We start from the raw sequence: 23,371 nt of genomic DNA, 5'->3' as shown, positions 1-23,371 counted from the left end.
TCCACATCAAAACAAACGTTACATCTGACACAATGTGAGAGAAATCATCAACAGTCGCTGTCAATAAATCATCGTTTCGGTGGGTGAATTGTGATTTTTTAAACCGAGGGGACGTGTAATAGAATACAAAATTCCGGTGATTAACCCTCGGCGCTAATCAGATGCAATTAACTGAATGGAAATTTTTTGTGTGGAAAATAATATTCCAAACCTCAAGCAATAACACACAAAAGCTAAACGAAATGAATAATAAAAGAAAATTACCATTTTCTGAATTCAACTACCGAACAAGTATGAAAGCATCTAATTAGATTCCAAGGTTCGTTCTTTAAAACGCCTCTAGGTCGAAACGCACCCTCGTGCACCTTTACATCTCGCTGGTGGTTTTTACGAAGCAAACGCGTTGTTTTATTATGAAATGAATTATTTTAAAAGTACAAGTGTCGCCAGCTTTCAAATAAACTTACTTTCCCGGGTAATAAAAAGTACATAAAGTCGAATCACGACTTGAAATTAGTAGCAAAAGAGTCAACAACAAAAATTTTCAGTAAAACAAATTTTATTCGAAAAGTTTTTCTGTAGTTTCCAAGTTCCGTGTCAATACGGATTTAATTGTAAAGTTAAAATGTCAACAGAATTAACATTTTTATCGATGCGAGAACGAGCCAATCAGCGGACTTAAACTACCGTAAAGGAAAAATTCATACTCTAGATTTAATATTCGCAACTTATGGAAGTCCATAAAGTGGCAGAAATCTATTTTAGTGTTTCATAAAACTCACGTTTCGCTTATCCCGAAAAAATATTTATTTCGGATGCCGTTAGTTTTAATCAAAACAAGAGCCACACTTTAGTACCTGCCATAAAAAGTTTAAAGTCTCTCGGAAAAATATACAATTTTGTATTGTGTCACTTTTCCTACACGAAATGCTTAAATTTTCCGCAATGCTTCGTCCTCATATTAAAATACTATTCCAACCTTAGTGGTTTGTTTAATGGACGTACATTTATGTAACTTCATAAAATGCTGCCGTTGTAAATCCCTTTTATTGCTTTCATATATTTTTATTTTTATAAATGTTATTATTTTGCGATTCATAAATTGTATTTTCGCTTTCAAGGCGCACAATAAAAACCAAAACTGCATTTTCTTGCGAACAAAGTACATTGTTGTTTATTCGCACAAAGAAGACCTTTCGTAATTTACAAGTTATTTGTACGCTTAATATTAAATATGGATTTTCCGTCAATTTAATATTGGAACAAAACGTCGTTGTCAGTTTTGGATCTTTTTATCAATACATGCATTTTCATCAATTCAGTCTAGACGACGTTTGTGTAAGTAGATTGAATTCTGCGTTCATTATTTACCTGTCGTGCGCCTCACTCTTAAAGTTGCTTTAAATTAATTTAGATTTCCACTAAAGTGGTACAATAAATACACTGCGCGGCTTTGAAAATGTGGCTATATTGAAAATGCAAGAATTGGGATGGGATTATAGGATTGGATTGGGGTCCATTCTGTGTGGGCTGTTTTTTTCTCTTTGTGATCTAAAGTGGCGGTGCACAATGGTTGAGACTCGTGCTGTAGAGAAAGGAGAATGGGTTTGGTTAAAAAATTTGTCACAATTGCCGGTAACAAAAGTGCGAAATGTGCTTTGAATCGCCGTTTGGCATCGCATTCGATCCGTATTTAGACGGACGTCCTTTGATAAAAGGTCGTTTTTATTTGGATAAAACCGCTGTCGAAGTTCCATTCGTACCTGACGATGGTGATTTGAATTCGGCTGTCAGCTAGATTGCGGTCCATTTGTCAGTTTTCGTACTAGAATACATACATACTCGATTATAGCGGTCCTATCGCTGGCGGCTTCACCTGTACAAATCCCATCCGCATTCAAATTCAATTTGTTGATTAACGCAAGCACGTCAGTTCAACGTTGCCAGAATAGATCATCAACAGAGTCGCGCGATAAATTCGCTCCCGCAATGCAATTAATTATGCATCAAAATTAATTCCATTAACGCTAGCCGCCATTGTTGCTCGCTACATCTTCGGACCCCGAAAGGACGAGCCTCACGGATAACTTCACTCACAATGACTCTTCACCCAATCCCAAAATCGCATCCAAGGAGGACGCTCGAATTCATTATGCAAAACTCAACAGATTGCTCCTTGGATTTTATTAATATTTATTGTGTTATTACGATGTACTGAATAATTTCGAACTCATTTCCAATACAATTCCGCCAAAAGTCGCAAACTCATGCTAATTACGATCACGCTCCCAACTTGGTAAAAACGGCATAATTTCGAACTCAGGGGCGACGCGTTTATATCACGAACCGCAGAAAAAATTGTATATCAAAGTATCGAAACGCGCGATTTTTCGAGCACGACGGCGTAGCCGGAGTGCTCGAAATAAAGCAAGTGTTTTAAAGACCAGTATCCACCAATACTTTACGTAATTTTTTTTATTGGTACACTTTGTCATTATAATAAAAAATCAATTTTCTTCACGTTTCTTGGGTTATTGATGTTGCCATGGACACTTTAGAAAACGCGTGTTTTTGAATGTTGCGTGCTTTAAATAGGCAAAATAGATTATGAAAAAAATTAATAAAATGTGAAAATTTCGTGACGTTGGACATAAATAATTCACGTCGGCACTAAGTGAGATTAAATCAAAAATTGTGCGTTTTGGTGGCAGTGTTTGTTTTTCTTAATATGCAATAATAAAAAATAAGTAAAAGTTAGTCAGGGAAGCCGCTTATATTGCATGCGTGTTGGCTCCCAGGCCAAGATTTACAGCGGCACTTTGCTAAGCAAACCGAGTCGGACGGACGTCTCCGAACAACTCATTTTCGTCGAATTTATTGCGGCGACTTTTTTCCTAACAACACAGTCTCTGACCCGGTAAGTGGTAGGAGTTGTTTCCGGCTTACCGTCTCAGAATTGATGATAGACAAACTCTATTTCCTGGTCATTTCCAAGCTGTCACTCTGAGAGCGCCGCCACCGCAACAATCCGAGATATTATCAAACTTCTCTAGTTTGTCACACCCGGATTGCTTAATCTGAGCACAAGCACGAATCGAACGATCTGATGAGTATGCAAACTCGTCGCAATGTTTTATTCGAAATATGTTCCGATGTGAAAAATTCAATTCGGTTTTGTGTTTTTGTGGCATGAAATTTATAACGTTCTCGTTAGCATGGAAGTGCTGTAAATACTTCAAAGTGAAGTACAAACGAGCGACCCGGGAGTTGACCGCAGCCGTGTCATCCATTCACGCTACGACGCAGATAAACAATCATAAAGGTATACTCGTGTGTTGCAAATTTACGCAAATCTATTAACATAAAGACTGGTTTATCGCCCCGATACCTCAAACGCTCAAATCGAGGTGACAAGTCATTTGCTTCATGTAATTTTTATTGTTTGTGGTTGCTAAATAGTCCGCGAAATTGCGAAAAGTTCGGAAATATTTGTTTTCCACATTTTTGAAAAGTTGTGGAGTGTTTTATGGAATAATGGCCGGATCGATGGCTTTCGGTTTTCGATGCTTGTGTGAAAAGTGTCGGAAACTTTTTTAATCTAAAATATTTATTCATAAATTCGGGAATGAGCCGTGAATGTAAAATATCGGAAGCGTCAAAGGAGATGCGAGACATAGAAAACAATTTGGCTAATTTCAGAAATGACTCTACTTTTGTCTAATTAACTCAAGGCTGACGAAGGTAGATTTAATTATGAACAGCAAGCCACGACCTTTACAAATTAATTCCGCGATAATAATTTTATTTGTTGCTCGGGACGTGTTCGAGCTGAGGGGTGCGTAAAAAACGGCCCAAGTCGAATGCAAAGCAGATGTGGAAGTTTCCGGTTAAAAAAGTCTAACGTCTTAATGGCGTAAAGGAAGTTTGCGAGACGGGGGGAATATATTAAAAGAAGATTTACTGTGCGTTTATACAGATGAAGTACTCATTAACATGTTGTAATTTCGCACTCAGCAGGTTTGGATGCTTAATGATGTTTTATTCTGTTAAATAGAGCAAAAACAAGACTTGTAACGCACATACTTCGAGACGACTTTATGTTTAATTCATGAACTCGATTTAAAGTTTGATATTAGCATTCACGCGCAACTTTCCGAATATATGTTTTCAACTAATTTGATCAAGTTTTCGGTTTTGTTTCCGATCGAGATGAGAGTGGAGGGCGCCGTTTAAGGAGGTCATAAATACCTTTTACTAATGCTCGATTTAGTAAATCTGCGAATTAAAATTTCATTTCGCAGTGCGATTTATCAAGCAAGACACCTGTTTCTCGTCATATATAACAGCGATCGCTGAAGAGATTAAAAAACGCCATCTCTAAATAATTGAAAAATAAATCAACAGAACGGATCGTTTCTCTTCTGATTGAAACCGATTATTTGAATGATATATGACAATCCATCTGGCGGAATGAAATGAAAACGTTTTGTTTGTCGTGCACCATAAAAGCAATTGTACTGAAATTACAAAGGATAAAGCGACACCGTTTTGTTACGGTTAAAGCGAAACCCGCACGAAAAAATTCGAATAACTTATCAAACGAAAAAATCAATAACGAATTGCTTTTTATTTGAGGAGCGCCCGAGGCGCAAAAGCCAAATATGCAAAGGTAATTCCTCGATAACGCTGAAACTTTTCTATTTAATCGATGCCCCAAAAAGCCGAGTTCAAGCACCCGCACTACCGGAAATAATGATCCGGCATGTTGAGATAGGTTTGGCAAGATACTTTCTTCAAGGATTATCCGCCGTCAAGGATTCACCATTGTCACATCAAAGCGCTTGCTCTAGTTATACACAGCTTTGATCACGGCCAAATAAATGACGCAAGAACACATTCAAACCAAATATTTTACTCTAATTAAGTGACCAGACGACCGGATCGCACTTATCCCTTTACTTTACAAACTCTTTGATCTAAATGTTTATCCGCGCTGTTTTTCATCATTAAATTAATATTTATTTTTGCAGCGGCAAATGTAAACGAATCTCATCCAGATATTTACTCATTTACGAAATGCCAAACGACAAACTCTTTCATGTCTCAACTAACAACAAATTCGCAGTATTGCTGACTCTGCGACTTTTTCGACAAATCGAATCGCCACCGAGGAAATGTCGCAAGCAATCAGCGTTTTTGTTCCTACATTTTTTAGCACTCGCCGAACACTGTCATAAGAATGAAATTTTAAAAATACAGGAGAAAATCAAAAAACGACGCTCATTTCTACATTTCAGACCTTAAACTAAAATATTAAAGCAATTATCGGAAAGACTATTAAAAATGCATGAAAAATTATTTTTACTGCATGGAACATTATTTGGTGGTCATTTATATTAAGAATAAAACTCTTAGGGTCGATGGTGATTCAGAAATCTCGAATAATAAAAGACGTTCAGTTTTTTTTTCTTAGTGATCGTATTAATTGTTGATTTTTTGTTTCCAATGTTATTATTGTAAACAGTTTGTAGAAAAATCATTCCTGCTGAAAGTTTTTTCCTGTTCGGATTCGCTAATGGCTGATTTTTGCAGTGTTCTTGTTTGCTGTTTAATAATAATTAGTTGTCTAAGCAAAGCGTTTCGTTAAAACTTTCATCTCTGCAATTTCAGTTTGAACAATAGAGTTTCCTATCTCGCTATCTCGGTATCTCGTCTTTGTTGGGTAAAATCTGCAAACAATCGTTATTATCGCGTCCATATCCATTGAAATCACTCCAGTACATTTCTTGTTCGATAGTGAATGTCAGCAAGAAATGTTCATTAGCTAAGTTACGCAGTAACCGTTAAATAAAACAGCTGTTGTGCGTTGTTCTAATATAGAGAATGACGTGGCAACGGCTGCGGTAACGAGGGGCGCTCACTGTTATAGCCGGACGAAACAAGAACTAGAGAAGGACGAATTCTCCTTTACAAGCGCAGCTAATCTGTAAATTTTCGCATTACTATTCACGATTCGGACCCGCATTTCTCATCTGCGTCGAACGCCATCGAAAATATTTGCACAAAGGGGGTCGGGGAAGCACACATGCTGGTTTTTCGGAATTGCGGAAAGATGGGAAGAGACAGGTCGAAGGTGGGAAGTTATTTACCAAAGGAATAAAAATGAAAGATCACGTTCCGGTCGAAATATAAAGTTAAAACGATTAGCAATAAAGTTGAAGAACTGATATAAAACTTTGGTGACATATAGGCGCACCGAATCCCGAAAAGATGTTTGTTAATTCGCCCAACTTTCGGTTTTTATCACTTTTGCCAACTTGGACAGTTTTGATTTTCGTGCTCCTTTGTGAATGTCTAATTTTATTGAAAGTTGAAAGCAACACCTCGCTGAAAAGGGAGCTTTATGATCGGCTTTTGGTCTCAGCGCGAAAGCGCCAAAAGTATCTCATTTGACTTGATTTTCAAGTTTATGTGAGTCACATTAGCGTCATAAAAAACCCGAGTTAAATGTAAACATTTACGCATACGACTCAACAAAATAATTTCCTCCGAGATAATAAAACTGGAAAAACGCGCTAATGAAAAGTATGCAAATGTAAGCGCTGAAGTCAGCTCCATATACTTTTTTACAGAAGTACTTAAGTACCCGAACAATGTAGACACTAAATACAATATTTTCAGCCCGGCCATTGGAACAATACTAGTTTAAAAATTGGATAAACTAAGATTAGCTCATTGCAATTCAGTCTCGCCATCCCGGCAAAAACTAGATTAGTTATCCCCGTTTACGTTTCACTTTTAATTCCGTTATTAATAATAGAAGTTAATTTAACTCGTAACTAAATCAGCATTAGTCGAGTGTAGAATATTAACACCGTGTTTTGTGACGTTCAATTAAATAATTAGCACCTTTAATGAGATAAAGTCCGGGCCGCACGAACATCAAGGGGAACTAGAAAATTTCGCCAGCGCTAAATATTAGGGTTTCGGGAAAGATTTTCTGCAGGTTTTGTGGTACCCGAGGGCTACGTATCGTTGAATTGTAGCCTCAAAATAACTACTTTCGACAATATTGTTGCATGCCCCTAAGGATGCTGCAGTCTGGAGCTGGGAGAAGGGGCAATTTATGCGGCGGCGGCCGCAACCTCACGTTGGCGGTTTTTAAGACTTTCAACACCGCGTTTGTTGCCGAAAATATCAAAACCGAATCAAGCACAATTGAGCAGTCTCGAGCCATCAGATAAAATGCGTAAATCAACACAATCAACAGTGATAAACATCTCGAAGGGCTTTTATTAGCATCATGTCCGCAGTTCCGAATATAAACTACAAGGCCGTAACAATACATCGTCGAATAATAGCAGCGTTTCGAGAAAAATTTTAATTGCGGATTGTGTTGAAGGAGCACCGCTGGGTAGATAATATCGGAAGGAGTCACGCGAGCTCTTACGAATTAATAAATCATCTTAATAAGCATAAAGCTCAGTTTGGGGGTGAGGGGAGTTATCGTCTGCCATAAAAATAATTGGGGGATAGATGGGCCATATACTCGAATTACATAAACCTCGTAAAAGTTATGAGGATTCTTTCATAAAATAAAATTTAATAACGCTCGGGTCTAATAATTATTAATTAGAGTCGCGTAATCATGGCGTGGTTACACGACATAGTAAAACTATCAGATTACATTCGTACATTACATGGTAGTACGCACTTTTAGCCGTTTAACATGCACGGAAATTTATGTCGGTGGGAACAGTGAGGGATGTGCCGGGATAACGAATAAGTTGAATGTTGAATACATTACACATTTTGTCGGTTGAAGCAACTATTTCAAATTTCCAGCACACAATTTATTCCTTTTACGTGGCGCTGAACCATCATAAACATCTACAAGTTGCATTTTTAACCGAAAATTGAAATTCTATAGACTATCATTTGGATTTATAGCAACTAAGACACAAGCCGATCGACTTTTCATGCAAATGTTGCCTTTTTCGAGATTTGATTTATTTCATAGTTTTAGCGCAAACGAGCAATCCCCGATTGGGATTTCGCTCGAATTTCCCTCTGGTTGACTCCAGCATGAGTGAAAATTTTTGCAGCTTTTGTTGGGTTAGCCCGCAGAATAAATTAAGGTAAATGTTTAGAAAGGTATCAAAGAAGTTGGAAGTTTCCCCCGTCGTGGTTAAAATAAAATCGATTCAAAGTTATAGAGAACAAAGGAGTTTAAACTCCTGGCGAGATAGTCTTCTATCGGATATCACAGGGACGTTCTCCAAACCGGAAAAAAATAACTAAATTTTTGCGCAAAATCCGATTTCATAATTGAAACGCTCATGTTTGCCAACTCTATTAAACCGGGGATTAACTAATCAATCAGTTAAAACTCGACTTGCTAAACTATTGTTAGTCGGTCGTTTGTGGAATTGATACAGGAAATTGATCCAATTTTTATTGTTCTGCTCCCATTGCGAAATAATATCGAACTAAATGTGTTGATGGAACGGCTCATCAATAAAAAAATGTTTCCGGGACAGTAATTTAGGGCAGACTATTCAAAATTTGTTGTGGCCTAGCCAATTATTTCCGAATAATAGAATACTGGAAATGAAAATGCCCGAAAATCTTTATGTGCCGTTAAAATGCTTCCACCACCATGTTTGCAATTTTTTTACAGATACAGATAACAGCGAGGAACAGAGTGGAACAGAACGTTCGATATAATTAGTGCATTCGTGTTGAATAAGATTCATCGAGCATAAGCCTCTATCATTAATTGTGTAGTTCCCGTGATAAATTTCTGCGGCACCAAACAAATAAAATGATTTAGAATGCTCGCGAAATTTCGGTATATGGATATTTAATTAAATTACAGGAATACAGAAGGATCATAATTCCATTATGCTTGCATAGAAACGCCAGCTATTAGTTAGTTAGTGGGAGCTTCAGCCTTCCATATAACTCAAAGATATCTAACTTGGCACCTTCTCTCTCTTCTACTACGTCTGTTGTAGATTACACTGATTTTACTAGAGAAATCTGCATAAATTGCCCGAATCCTTGGCGGTTAAAATAATCATTCCTTTATCCCTGCTAAATTTACTTTACATTTGGTTTAATTGCGCCGTTAAGTAGCTCGAGAATTTTTCCCGGGTCAGATTTCAAGTCACGGACTTTCCCACTGTCTCTCCTAATGTCGGGAAATCGCAGTTGAAAAGAGTTGCCAAAGTTGCACCTTAATGAAGATATATTTTTATTGAACATATTAGTTCAGCAACAATTCCGATAAAATCTCGAGCTGGAAGCCTCTTCAGAATAAAGATTTTATAGTAAACACGTGCTCGGCACAATAACTCTAATGACGCGCCGCTGCTAATCCCGAATTTCGAGAGATAAGCATTCAGGAGTACGGTTATTTTAATTGTAGCCGGGACAGGGAATACTAAGCGACACATTTCTGACGTATCAATCGCACGAGCTATTTATTTACTTAAAAAGCTTTCATCCACATAAAGCAACAGAAGAATCCTTTTATACACACATATATTATTCATCCAGACACGCCGCTTCTGAATTTTAAATCAGGGCCTAATAGCAAACGTTGTTTTCAAAAGTTCGCTTTGCTATCGTATGATAATGCAAACTGCTTACACTGTGATCACGTTCTCCTGATGTGTAAAATAAGGCATGCAGGCTTTCTTCGTTACATATACTGTAATAATATTTGTCGAGCCTTACAAACTCACTTTTACCAATATTATTTACATAATGCAACACCGCACTTCTCACAAACTATCTAATTTTACTCCCGACGTTACGGAAAACACATCGAAATTGGGTCACAACTGCTCCACCAAACGCAAACAAAAAGACTCCCTTCAAGAAACGCAACATTGATATTGCATAGAAAGTAGATTGGGCTCCACTTTGCAAAATGCAACGACAATTAAGAGATCTAAGCAAAGACTGTTTGTTATTTTTCCGTCACCAGCAAACTAAGATTTGTTTTTAGATCAAAAATCGTACACCACTAATTTTCTCCATCGCGTTTCCACTTTAGTTCAAAAACGAGCTTTAAACTTTATTGACAAGTCTGTTAAGCGTCAAGAAAACATTTTACTTTAATTGCGATAATCATCTGATTTCTCCCCAAATGAGTCTAAAATTAACCGTAAAAAGTTCCAGCGAACGTAGTAATGACGTGCGACACGCGAGAAGCTCAAGTCTGGCCTTATCACCAATAAAATGTTAATATGTACAACAACAACTGAAATGGGCTTAATTCAGTGGCCGATGTGTCCGTGTCATAAGCTTTATAATGCACTTGTAAACTTTTACGTCTCAATTTGGTCGTCCCCAGCACGACATTTTTTAATATAGACGCACCACCTAGGCGAATATTTATTAAAAAACCGGAGTTGAAGCTTAAAATATAGTAATATCGTGTTTTCCAAACGCAAATGACTGAACTTTTGGAAGGATCCGAGCTTTGAGACGGCATAAAGTGCTGGCAACGCAAGGCTTCAAGAGACAAATCCCGCTCATTATTTCTTTGTCGTGCAGTTAAATACTCGATCCAAAATCCGTATTCAAATATTGGGAAAAACGGAACGACCGGTCAAAGTTAATCCAGATTTGCTGCAGTAATTCGATTACTGATTAGCGTGTTGAACAACAGCAATGTGACGTACCGTCATTATTAATAATTTCATAAATTTCTTCAGTAAATGAGTTTGTAGGGAATTGATTAACAGATAATTTAATTTAAAGTTCTCGCACAAAGCTCATCTATTAAACACTTTCATAATTGGGGAAAATTAATTATTCGACTCAACTCTGAATAGTTCTCCGAAAACAAACACCGGGTAAGCGAATTAGGGAAAAATATTTGTTTTGGCGGCGAGTGACACATCCCCTAATTACTTATTTACTTATGAGTGCTGATGTTAGAAATCCCCGGTGAAACACCGCATTGACCCGACCCTTCAATGAGTAATTGGCAATACATGAAGTGTGCCAACGGTGAACCCGAAGTGAACTGTTTACTTTGGTAATTTATTTATGGCCACCCGCAGAGGCCCTACTGACCATTATGTGTTTAGTTTGTTTGGAAGCTAATTGAACCGAAGCGGCTAATAAAATTTCAACAATCTCAGTCTTAAACCCGAACTCAGTTTTTAAACAACACAAAAAATACATTTCCAGTTAATGTATTCCGACAATCGTGGGCCAATCGACTTTAATCTGCCGAATGAATTGAGTTATTATGTTTTTTTGTATTGTAACAAAATATCATTAGATTGGGCACACCATTAATATAATTACGCTTGAATGGCTTTGGAACCCATTCCTGATAGATTATTAAATGTCGTCATCAAAACAAGACAACAACATTAAATTTTAATGCCGGCGTTGTAGTAGTTCTTGTTTTATTTTTCGAGGGAGATTGCAGTGCATTGTGTCAATATCGCGTTTCACTAATTCATTGTTTATGAGAACTTGTGACAGCTCCACAATTAGTTTCCCTCCGGTTCGAAGGAAAAAATTTGTTCAGCTGGGAGCAGTAAATCTCTCTTACACGTCAATTTTTAAATAGTTGCTCTGAAAGTTTTAAAATAGGTGCAAATCCTACGAGATGTTTAATGTAAATTTATGGTTTAAACTAGGTTATAGCGAGATCGGGCAAGATTACAACTTCTTGCAGTCTCACGAAGATGTGAAACTCAAATAAAATGCCAAATTTTACGAGTGTCGAGTAATCTTTGTCAAATTGGAAAAGCAAAAAGACCGAATTAAATTTGCCAGTGTGTTAGAGTCTGGTAAATATTATTCAAAATTAAGCACTTAATTCCGGCCTCGGACGCTTATTAGTCCATACTGTGCTCCTATTTTAATTACAGAAAATTAAAATTGAGCATCTGCAACTCGAGCTAAGTGCTCCATGCATACTGATAAGAGCGGAGCTCGCTTGATCCTCGATTTTTATCAAACCTAGTTATTTCAAGGCGTTAAAATTTTATCAAGCAAGATTTTTGAAATAATTTTTTTGCCCATTTTTGCGCACTTGGAGTGAGAAATGACGAGGATCAGGCCGGACTTAGCGCGTGAAACTAAGGACATGTGTCAGAGGACGATAATGAATTTAAGTTCGTCGTCCTGAAGCCGCAGAATCGGCCACATATTAAAGCACCTGACGGTGACATCTTTATTCATGGTTGATAAGTTAATATCCCCGTCGGCTTTGTTCTGCGAAAAAACTAATTTAAAGTGTGGTTGAATGGTGTTTTCGTTGTGTGAACCTTTTTAAATTCATTGTAGGTGCGCGTGGAAAGTTTCCGTTTTTCTGTGCTTTTAAAAAGCGTTTATTATTAAGAATCGGGATTGTTTCGTGAAACCAAAGTTTTGGTAACAATGATTCAAAGGTCTGGATTCGGCTTTGTTGCAAAGAGGATGAATATTTTGCGTGAAATGAATCGGTTTATTAAAGCCGGCGCAATGTGAGAACGTAATGAGTTAAGCGTAACTTGATTTAGTTAATAAATAAATAGGCGTCGTTATTGGCAAGGGTGTTTAATTAAGCAATCAGTTAAACTTTGATGGGATCAATTCAGGAACGGCGGTTCGACAGCTGACACAAACATAATACAGCCGACGATAAATTGCCCCAGCCCTACTGATTATTCACTAATTGCTTTTTTATTTACACCGCCACAACAACTATGGACTGGATTATAGGCTGACATACAATCAAGCAAGAAATGGCCAATAAACTTAGTCAGATATTCAAGCGTTTCAGCGGAAATGCATCCAGACAAAACCTCGCCGGATCTACATTCAGATAAATTTTCTTTGTTACATCTTTCAAATAATTGGAAGACTTACAATGGCGGTTTAATACAATAAATGCATGAACGAATTTATTCTATATGAGTCTTTTATCTGCCATTCTTTGCGAAAGTTTTTATTAAATTCTCTTCACGAAATGTTTTGCTTGTTCCAACTTTTCAGTCTTTTATAATTCAGTTAATTGGAATAGTGGTCAGAGCGCGGTACGTTCACGAAACCTATTTCAATTTACTGTATCGGAAGTTGTCTAGCCAGCGTTCGATTGACCTACCCATTACCAAACTTTAACAATTAATTAACCTAGTTATATCTGGAAATTCTCGATGCTTAATTGACAATTTGCGCCAAAAACTTGCCGGACAGACCGATTCAATATTTGATAACGTGTCTAGAACTGTAAGAAAACTATCGACCGGTTCTTGAATTATTAACACGAATGAATATTCCAAGATGTTTTGAATAACCCGACCGACGAAACTCAACTCTCGTCATCGCTTTAAATAATCAAATTCGAGCTTTAATTACTTTCATTCAATTTCTCAAGTTCTTGCACCTCAATCAAAAAATTAATTTGGGTCAAAACAGTGATAATCAGTTTAACAGAGGGCAGTAGTAAAATCAATATTGGATTTAGTTAAACTCCTGTTTATGTAGGTAAAGAAAATCGGAAAATTTATTCGCTTATTAAAGGGTTAGGGCTTGCTACCTGCAAATGCGTGAATAATTGATAGGAAAAGTGACTTTCTTCCCTCTTAATCTGCGGCATATTTGTGGAAATTACTTTCGGTTGGTTTGGCTTGATGAGTTATGAGACCAATTACAAATTCCTAATTTGGTCAAGGGTCACATGCGTGGCAAATCGAAATTCTTGCCCGGCGCATCCACCAATTCGCCCGATAGGCCAGTTTAAATATTCACAAATTTGGCGTTCTTTGTGTTGAGAAAAATTCATTAGTATTCGCACGCACTTCTTCACAAAGTGCGGCCCTGGAGGTATGCAAACATCGGCATTCTTTGTAGATTCTCATCGATCGGCCAATTTGGTGAATAATTCAGTGTCGGGTTGAAAATATTGTTCCGATGACGTTGCGCCGGCAGCAATTCCCGAATTGCTTTAATTTTATTTCGGGAAATTCATTATAAGTTTCGCAGTTATTACTCCAGAATTAGTGAACTATGTTGGTCAAGCTTAGACCGAAAATTCCCCAGGCATTGCTGATATCTCTCCATGTTCCAATTAAAAGCGGAACACTACTAATTCTAACTCCCCGTGTACGACAGCTTTATTTCGGTTGGAAAGTTTCTTGTTTGGATTTTATAATTTCGACCGGTGGAGCCGAAGAGGCAAAAACTTTCCAAAGATAAATTTGCATTATTTATGCTCGCGTTTAATTTTATTCGTGACTTGCGTGTTACAATGATAATGGAAATTAAGTAATTAAGCATCTGCAGTTTGCCTGCATTAACACTTACACACAGTATACGACTTTTTACAATGCGACACTAAAATATCCGGTTTCATTAGCACTAAACTTGAGCGTAATTAGCTCTATCAAAACTTGAACACATAAATCTCGTACTTTTATAAAACTACAAATTTTTACTCGTAAAAGGGAAATGAGGAAGAAAGCCTTGTGTATACATGGTTCTCATTACCATAAAATATCATTTAAGGTTCTTTTGGACTTATTTGACCTGATATAAAATAACGATGGAGCATCGATGAAAAACGGCATCTTCGGGTTTTCCATTACCTGTAGCTTTAGAGAAAATATGACACAAATGTCCCTATTAAGACTGAATCAAATGTTCCTAGTATAAAGTAAGACATGTTATTTTCTTTGAAATATTATGGTATCAATAAAAGCTTTGTAGGGATTTTCTGCTTCCCTTATACGAGCACCTATAAAAGTGATTTTATTTTTCCAATGCTTACAATGCTAAAAATATAATTATTACTTTGAACACACAAAAAGCAACATTTCTCGGTCATTACACCACGTTTGCGTTTTCAAAAATTATTTAGCTTTATCTTTTACCAGTTGAAATCGCAAAATTAGTCTCGTAGAATTTTTAATTAAGAGCGGTACTATTTTTAGGTGGCGTTTCCGCGTTGATGAAAACAATTTAAATCGACGCTTAAATCGTAATTAAATATGAATTAGTTTACCAGCTATGACGCTTAGGTGTGGTTCGAGAAATTCCACGTAAGCTATTACACAAATTCCCTTAACAGTAATTACGTTATCATAAATCAGTTTAAGTTAATTTTATTGACCACAGCACTTTGGTATTACCTACAAACTAATTTCAAGTGCATTGTAAACTATTATTGAAGCTTGAGAAACAGAAACGGGAGCCTCTAAAACCGTGACGATCTTGCTCAGTTTGTGATTTTATATGAAACCAATTAAGTTCTCAAACACTATTCGATTTCGTGTTGCGAGCAAAGTGGATTATTATGCACTGGAATTAGAGAACATTGTCTTCCTGCCATTGTGAGCCGTAAGAAAATAAATTTTGGTCTCGGTGTTGTGTTTTTCCTCTCTTAAGTCTCTTAAGTTTCTGGCTTTAATTGCAAACGTATCAGCTATCTCCGTGAAGTTGTCTGAACCTGGGATAAAATAGTTTAGCGTGGCTTATAAATCCGGCGTCGCTTTATGGTTGTAGCGCTCTGTGCGATAGCCATGAGCCTGTTGAACATTTTAGGCCTTGGTAAACTTCCGCGTCTGTCAAAACGATTTTTTCCCACTTTGACAGGCCATAAATCCGCATTGTTACAATTTGCAAGACACTGTAATATCTGCCACAGGTGGCATATTGATTTTTATTACCATCTGGAATTTGAGGTGGCGAAAAGAGCGATGCTAAAAGAATACCATTTAGATCTGTTATCATGGCAAGATGAAGAGCATCAAATATATTTTGCTGATGTAAGAACTTATTTTTGTGCGGGTGCTGAATTCGATTTTCTTCGCCAAATTTATGCTATTCGCGTTTTTCACGGGGATTACTGGTTTGTAAAGCCGCCACTCTGGAAGTAGTAGAAAATTTAAAGTTTCGACAAAATTTCACGGGATCAGCCCCTGCCACTTGTCTGTCAAAAAATGGAATACGCTTCCCGCATACGAAAAACTTTTAAAATAGATTATTTATTAGACAATTTAAGGCCGAAAGCGGAACGCAACGCTGCACAGTCGCGACATGCAGATTCAATGTGGCCGATCTTGCTCGATTTACTTACAAGGCGAAACCTTCTAAGAGCATTAAAGGTGGAAGTAAGCTTTTTAACCCTTTATTTGAACATCTATCTCTCTTAATCTAGTACTTTGTTAGTGATATTGACTTAAATTAAATTCGCCGTATCCGCGAGGATTTAGGTTTGTTATTGAGAGAACCTTATAACGTAAATTCTCTGCCGAACCATCTAGATCTTTACGGATTTTCTTGCGGTTTATGACTCTGCCTACATAAAATTTTTCGATGCCGTCGTAAATAAAAATAAAGAAGATCGATTTCAACATTTCTCACAAAAACTTAACGGATTTTTATGGCTTGAACAAACCTTAATTCAATTTACAGTAAACTTTAAATCAACACCTTAATTATTAGTTGAAATATTTAGAAGAAGCAAAGTGGAGAGTCGTAATAGTTTTTTCTATTTTAATTACTTAAATTTACAATAAATTACGTCACTACACACTCGAAATGTGGTTAATTTGTGCGTTTTCCTGAAAATGAAAAAATGGTGGATGCGCCGGGATAATAAATTTTAAGTTGTTCTTTCAGTATAATATTAAATCACAACCGCTATTTTGGTGTAGAATTTCTTTCAGGCTCGTTTTGCGTTTAACAATGACGATAATGACAATTGATAGTCGTCCTGATTTTCGATAAGCCTGGAACACGTTAAAGTATTGATAAGAGCGTCGCGATAAATTTGCCTTTTTATCGCAACTTTTAACCGGATATTGAAAATGTGCAAAGTCATTCGAATTCACCATGCATCGCCCCATCGTACGCAAAAATCGCTGTAATGGAAAAATTCATAGATATTCTAACTCGGTGCGCAGGCCAGTAAATCAAGCAAATGTGCAGATGGAAATTACGAGTCATCGATTGACGCTTGAAACAACAGCAAAAAGCACGTAATAATTGCAGTTGCGTCTCTATAATCCATCCGAGCAAATTATCTTGCGACCAAGCAATGACCCCTCAGTAGATTAGAAGCCGGGAAAATAGCTGTCGACTTTTTCAACTTGCACCCCAGCACGCCGTTTGAATATTAAACGCAATCTTAAGAGTTGCTCTCGACTACTGCTATACATCATCACTTTATCGTACTTTAGTGTTTGTAATACTTGTCTAAATGAGACTTTCGGCTCTGAAAGTTTCATGATCAGTTTCGCGACGTTTTTTATTTTCGTGTTTTGATTCGGCTCAAAGTGAAGCAGTTTTCATCCAGTTGGAGATTCTGTTCCTAGTCCCTACCTCATACAAAACTTTCCTTCAAATATATTTACATATAGAAGGTATTGGAAGTTCGCCTCCCACAGGTAGGAACGGTACATACATTATCACAAAGATCCTAATGTCCAGGCTCACAAAAGACTCGATAAAGCCTGGATCGATCAGACCCTAGCTAAATAAAACAACGATCTGATTAGACTTCATTACCAACTAATTAAAAGATGTGTGACTTTGGAAGAATCCCTAGAGCCAATTTAATCTCAGCCAATCTCGTCGATTAAGTCACAAAATCAAGGTTTAAACGAAAAAAGAACTAGTATGTAATTCAATTGATTTTACGTTAGGTTTTTTGTCAATTTCAATTATAAATAATTCGATTGGATTTAATTTAAAAATGAGTTATTTTTGGAAAATACCGATAAATTATTAACTAAATTGAATTTTTGCTCTAAATATTTTATCACCTGTCGGGTGTTGACGTGTACTTTTTGACACATGATATTTCACATCCTTTTATAATTTCACCATAGTAAAAATCAGTTTTTTGCCTGAATTTTCGACAAATCGATAACCTGGCTCTTATTCAATTTATAAACTGAGACTTTATTACCTCTATTGAATGAAATGGATATTGCCGTTATTTATTGCGGATCTGTATGAGCCCCTTGCAACTGATTTAGCAGGTAACAGCACCAAAACAGTCCAAGGAAATTTGATTTATTCGAAACATTGAAAAATGTGTGGACAAAGGATTTGTGCAGACGCCGGGAAAGTAAAACTAAATGTGTTTCGTACTTATTTTATTTAATTAAATAATTTGTGCAAACAATACCATCGACTTATTAAAATGTTAATTAATTATGTATTTTGGTTACGGGTTAATTATGGTGGATGCGCCGGGAAAATGTGACGACTTTTAGTTAATTAATTAGGTGATTAGTATTAATTAATTGTATTTCTTAATAAAATGAATACCATATGAGAGTAATTAATAAAATATTAACAAAAGGTAATCATTGCATTATTTATTTTTTCATCAATAATTTTATCGAATCTGAATGTAAATAATAAACAGTTGTGCATTACACTAAAAGCACGTTTTTTGTAATGAAAATTTAATACAAATATTGCTAAAAGTGTTTTAAATACAACAAATGGGGAATTGTTTAAACACAAAACGTGACAATCCTATTTATTTAGCCGGACCAAAAAACCGCTTAAATTTTTCCAGTTGTTTAAAACCGAACATTCCAGCTACAAATAAATAATCGTTAAGCCTCTGATTGGATTTTTATTTGTGGTGTTAATTACAACGGGGTACTTGCCTTAAGTCGTCGTGAAGCCACTTGAATCAATTAAAATTTTTCCGGGCGAAGCAATGTGATTTATTTGTCCGCCCGTATCAGATGGGGTTTTATTTGCGTGTAAAGTCGGCAAAAAGTTGTGCGAAATAATAAAGTTTGGTCAGATGCAGTTGATGTCAGCGTTAAGCTGGAGCTCCGTAGTGTTAATACACAAAAGATCACTCGGTACAAATAAATCGTCGAAAGATAAACGAGCACCGAAAGAGATAACAAACTGCGATAAAGTTGAAAACAGGGTGTTACTTACCAGCAATGCGCAACTTGCAGGAACTGGCAGGATCCTCTGCAGGGCGTAACTAGAAACATACGGAATAATTACGAGATCTTATCGGATGATTAGTATTCGGGATGGCGTCTGCACGTTTCCATACATTACACGGAAAATCAGGTGGTGTCAGGACCTCACCGCAGGAGAGGCGCAGCACGACTGCCTGCGAACGATTCGCGCTATCGACTGCTACCCTCAAACCCCCAAATGGCCGCGCTCGCCACGCTGCTGTGGCGGAAGTGAGAACTGCACCAGCTCACCCTCTTTATGGGTCATCACCGAAGAGCGACTCGAGGGTTATGATGCATCGCCTCGGACGATCTTCTAACGCGACGCGCTTATGGACAAACGCTATCTAATTACCAGACGAGCTTTAAGGACTCCAAACGCCCCAAAAGCACAAGCACAAGCTCTGTTTTTCAATTTTTACTAAATTTTTTTTGACCATTCAGCTCACAATGTCATAATCAAATTTCGAAATCAATGACCGTTTGTAAATTGGGTAAACTGGCCTGATCATAATTTAATCCTGCAAAAGTTTCAATTATCCTTTTTGCGATTTTTGAGGCCAGAGTATGCCAACATCTTATTTTGATTTTTTCTATCAATTTGGTGAGTTATAATTAGAAAATAATTATTTCCGCCTCTCGAATCGGTTTTTTTTCAAGCTCCAGTTAGCACATTTTATGATTTTTCGTTTTTGAAAATTTTGCATTTCAAATTAGGTTAATAATTCATTTGTTAATTACATGCAAGTGTAGCAACAAAAAACAGCTCGATTTATTTACTTTACGACTTCCAAACAAAATGGAACGGTTAAAATTTAATACGAATATAAATTGCATCATAATTTAAAATTAATTAATTATAATACACTACCATGTTATAAAATATTTCCACCGTTAAATTAAATATAAACACGGCTTGACATTGCTATTTCAAGAAGAGCTCAATTTCTATTGCACATTCCTTTCAAAATAGTTTATTAGAAACATTAGCTTTGTGGTGCGCAAATACCACTTTGTCTACTACGATTACTAGTTTAGAAATACTAAACTTGCAAAGCTTTGTGATGTGACTCTTTGGAATTTCAATGCGTAAATTTTTTTAAAACGGATGTTGACATTGTCGCAAAGAAAACTTAAAAAAAAACTTAATTTTCCAAAATAATATGATCGATAATGCTGCTTTTGGAGAGCCATTAAGAGCTAGTTTGCTAATTACTTCTGCTGGCTTTTTGACTACAGCGAGTATTGATTGTTGGTTCAAATTTAATATTTTTTAAGCTTCGATGGCTGTATAAATTTATTATTCCAGTTTTTATTAAAGCAATATCAAAACAGTATCAGTATTATTGTTTTATTAATTTTTCATTTATTAAATACCTTTGAATTTAATACATTGAATCAAACACGAATATGTATTTTCATTAATAACAATCAAACTTGAGTGGAAATAAAACAGCGTTGAGATTTAACTTGCCCGTTGGTACAAATTGACGCTCGTTTTAAAAGTTCACCCAATCGGCAACAAATGCGCCATCGTCATTAGCATTATCTATTAATATCTCAACATTAACATGCAATATATCGTGCTGACAATATTATTAAACGTTGTACCGACCGCGATGTTATTAATGCAGAATTCGCTTCGGAAACGACAATTGAGCAGATAGTCATATCGGAAACACGCAAATAAAATAAATTTTAAACGATCTGAAGACGAAAAAGAGTTTTTTTTCCAGTTTTGATTTATCCTCAGCGTGACAGTAACCGTCTGTTACACGGAAAGGACGATGTTTCGACTGTAAGTTATCTTGTTGATAGATTCGCGCAGACTCGTTTTCCCTCAAACGATCCGACACACCCGAACTACACGTGCTGCTTGTATTGGCGTGTAATCATGCATACTGCCGTTCCCGAATTTATTCTGCATAAAAAGGGCACGCCGCAATTCGGTTGCGATAAAACAATCAATTGCCTGCGCTAACCACAAATAATTCCGAGGCGAAAACTGCCACAAAATCGGTTAAAACTGATCTAACAACCAAATGGAGAGTCGCTTTCACGACCAATTTGCCCAATTAATTATTTTTTATAGTCCCGAACTGACAAACTATTTAAATTATTATACAACTTGTAGTTGATCAACCAGCGGCGATTGTGTCATATGACCCAGATCGAGATTTCGTCTTGGCTAGATATGCAAATGGTTACGATTTGGCAACATGTGATCACAATCAGAAAAGCCTGATAATGCCCTTGTTTGAATTTTCTGAGAGAGCCAGTTTTGAATTAAAAACGTGAGGTCGCGTAAATTTTAATAAGTTTCAATAAGTATTTTAATTTGCTCTTTACAGGGAAGTTTTTAATGCTGTTTAAAACTTTATATACGCTTCTCTTCGTTCGCGAAAACCCAAATATGAGGCTTAAATTCTGTTGCTTTTAATGGACACGAATTCGAACTAACCAGCCGGAGCGTAAAAACGCGATTAAATTTTCTAAAATTCGCACACAATGACTTATCATCACTCTATATGCAGCGGTTCTGAAACGTGGCTTTTAATTAAACATGGTTTTTTACTTGTTTGACTCACACTTGATTGAAAAAATTCGGGAATAATTCCTAATTATCTCGTGGATGTCGCTGAGCGCTCGATCGATCTACTTGGAAATTTTATTGGCAGCTTGTAACTTTGAAAGTTTTGCGCAAACAGAGTAGATTGCTTACCAAAAAGCCGAGGTATCTTTCACGTAAGCCTTCCTTGATGATCATTTAAGCTTCTTCGAAATAATTTCGATATTACTAAACTTCAGTTGGATCACACTTTTTCAACACAGATTAGGCTTCAAACGCAAAATTCGCACACACATTAACTCGGACAAGCCTCGACCAGCAAAATATTCGAAAAACCAAAAAAATACAAAAATGTTGACACCTACAATCAACAAAAGCGTCCACATTTGCACGTATAAAAACTCGAAAAGTATCAAAACTGAGCATAATTCAAGAGCCAAACTGAGAGCCGCAGTGTCCATGGTAGTTAGTCCCTGGTTGACCCAGATGGTACCAGACGTACCGTCGAGTACACTGCTGACCCCATCAATCGCCAAACTTGCTCATTTCTAAGTTATTGAAATAAATTTCTAGTTTTCGTGGTGTTTTTGCCTCGTATTTTTACATAATTTTGTCGCCAAAATAACGAATTCCTTGGCACTTTTCGTTTTGTGTTTGTTCGTCGGCTCCCTCGAAAGAATAAAGAGAATTAAACATCAGTTCGGTAATGTAAACGCCTTTGAAAATTCTATTAGCAATTAGACGTTCTCTTCATGGTTGCGAAATTCCTTTGAAGCATTTACGAAATTTTCCACAAGCGCTAATTTGACACACGACGGAATGGAAAGATTTCGTGATTAAAGAAATGTTCTTTCCATGTTTTGTCTCTCTGAGAGATTCACTCGTATTTGTGTCACGTTTCTATAAGGAAACATAAACAAACAACTCCTCAAAAAGAAATTGTAGCTCACATATGAAGCCGGGAGATCGTTCCTGGTTCGAGTTCAGCGAAACAACGCCGGCGAGAAACAAGGACTGCTGAATTCTAAAGACGATCACGACTTTATTACGAGCGCAACGAGACCCCCATGCACTTCTTGACGACTTAATCGCCAACTAGCGCACAACACGCCAAATGAATCCACAAACTATTCACAACAAAATAAATACTAAGTAAAATTTTCAAAAAAAACACAAACAGCTGAAAGATATTTATTCATAAATCACAGTTCTCGATTTTCTGGGCTTGTTCACTAGCTCCTGGAGTACTTGTCAGTAATCCGGTGCAGCTTATAAATCAGTGGGCTGTGCATGCGATAAGGATAAGGAGGACGATGTATGGACAGCGGATAAGGATCGGGTGTCGCATGTGCTTTATGTAAATTCGGTAATTGTAAACGGTTGAAGCAACGGCGCGATATAAATCTAAATGTTAAATTTTATTCGCCAGATAAAGTCAACAAGTTCCATGTTTGTTAATTTAAATTAGAACTAAGTTCTAGTTAAAACGCAACTTGTTTAAATGTATATTTTTGGCGAGAGTTTGCTAAATTTTATCAGGGAGTGTTATCTCGGAGCGCGCTTTAAAGAGCTTTCATTTACAAAGAGAGAGACACTATATAAACCCACAAGTGGGGTCCTGGCGTAAAGATAACGTAAGGAGTGCGATGCGACGTGATTTACTATTATTGGAAACATGTAAATTTAGTTCGGATGGTCTTTGCAGCAGGTGTAGTGCATCGATCGCTGCTTTAATTTAAAATTCGGCGCTTGTACAATGAGGACGCCGCGATTTTCACACTCTTAATCTTTTATTGTTTCGAGCAATGTGAGTTGACGAAACGGTGGCTAATCCTTAAGAATC

At 36.8% G+C, this 23,371-nt stretch overlaps 2 protein-coding genes across 2 annotated transcripts in view; one reads left to right on the top strand and one right to left on the bottom strand.

Moving 5' to 3' along the window:
- Positions 1–19,295, bottom strand: part of LOC662726 (protein O-mannosyl-transferase TMTC1) — a 75,427-nt gene extending 56,132 nt beyond the window's left edge. The window contains exon 1 of the mRNA XM_015985364.2: positions 18,931–19,295. The gene's annotated coding sequence lies outside the window, so the exon portion shown is untranslated. The remainder of the gene's footprint in view (positions 1–18,930) is intronic.
- LOC100142246 (serine protease 53) overlaps positions 3,130–23,371 on the top strand; it is a 32,272-nt gene continuing 12,030 nt past the window's right edge. Inside the window, exon 1 of the mRNA XM_064356210.1 lies at positions 3,130–3,322. Coding sequence (XP_064212280.1) covers positions 3,145–3,322 — 178 coding nt within the window. The 5' untranslated portion in view covers positions 3,130–3,144. The remainder of the gene's footprint in view (positions 3,323–23,371) is intronic.

Source organism: Tribolium castaneum, chromosome 4, assembly GCF_031307605.1.
Source record: "Tribolium castaneum strain GA2 chromosome 4, icTriCast1.1, whole genome shotgun sequence".
Lineage (NCBI taxonomy): Eukaryota > Metazoa > Arthropoda > Insecta > Coleoptera > Tenebrionidae > Tribolium > Tribolium castaneum.
Note: the sequence above shows the minus strand (reverse complement) of the source record. Positions and strands in the feature narration are given on the sequence as shown.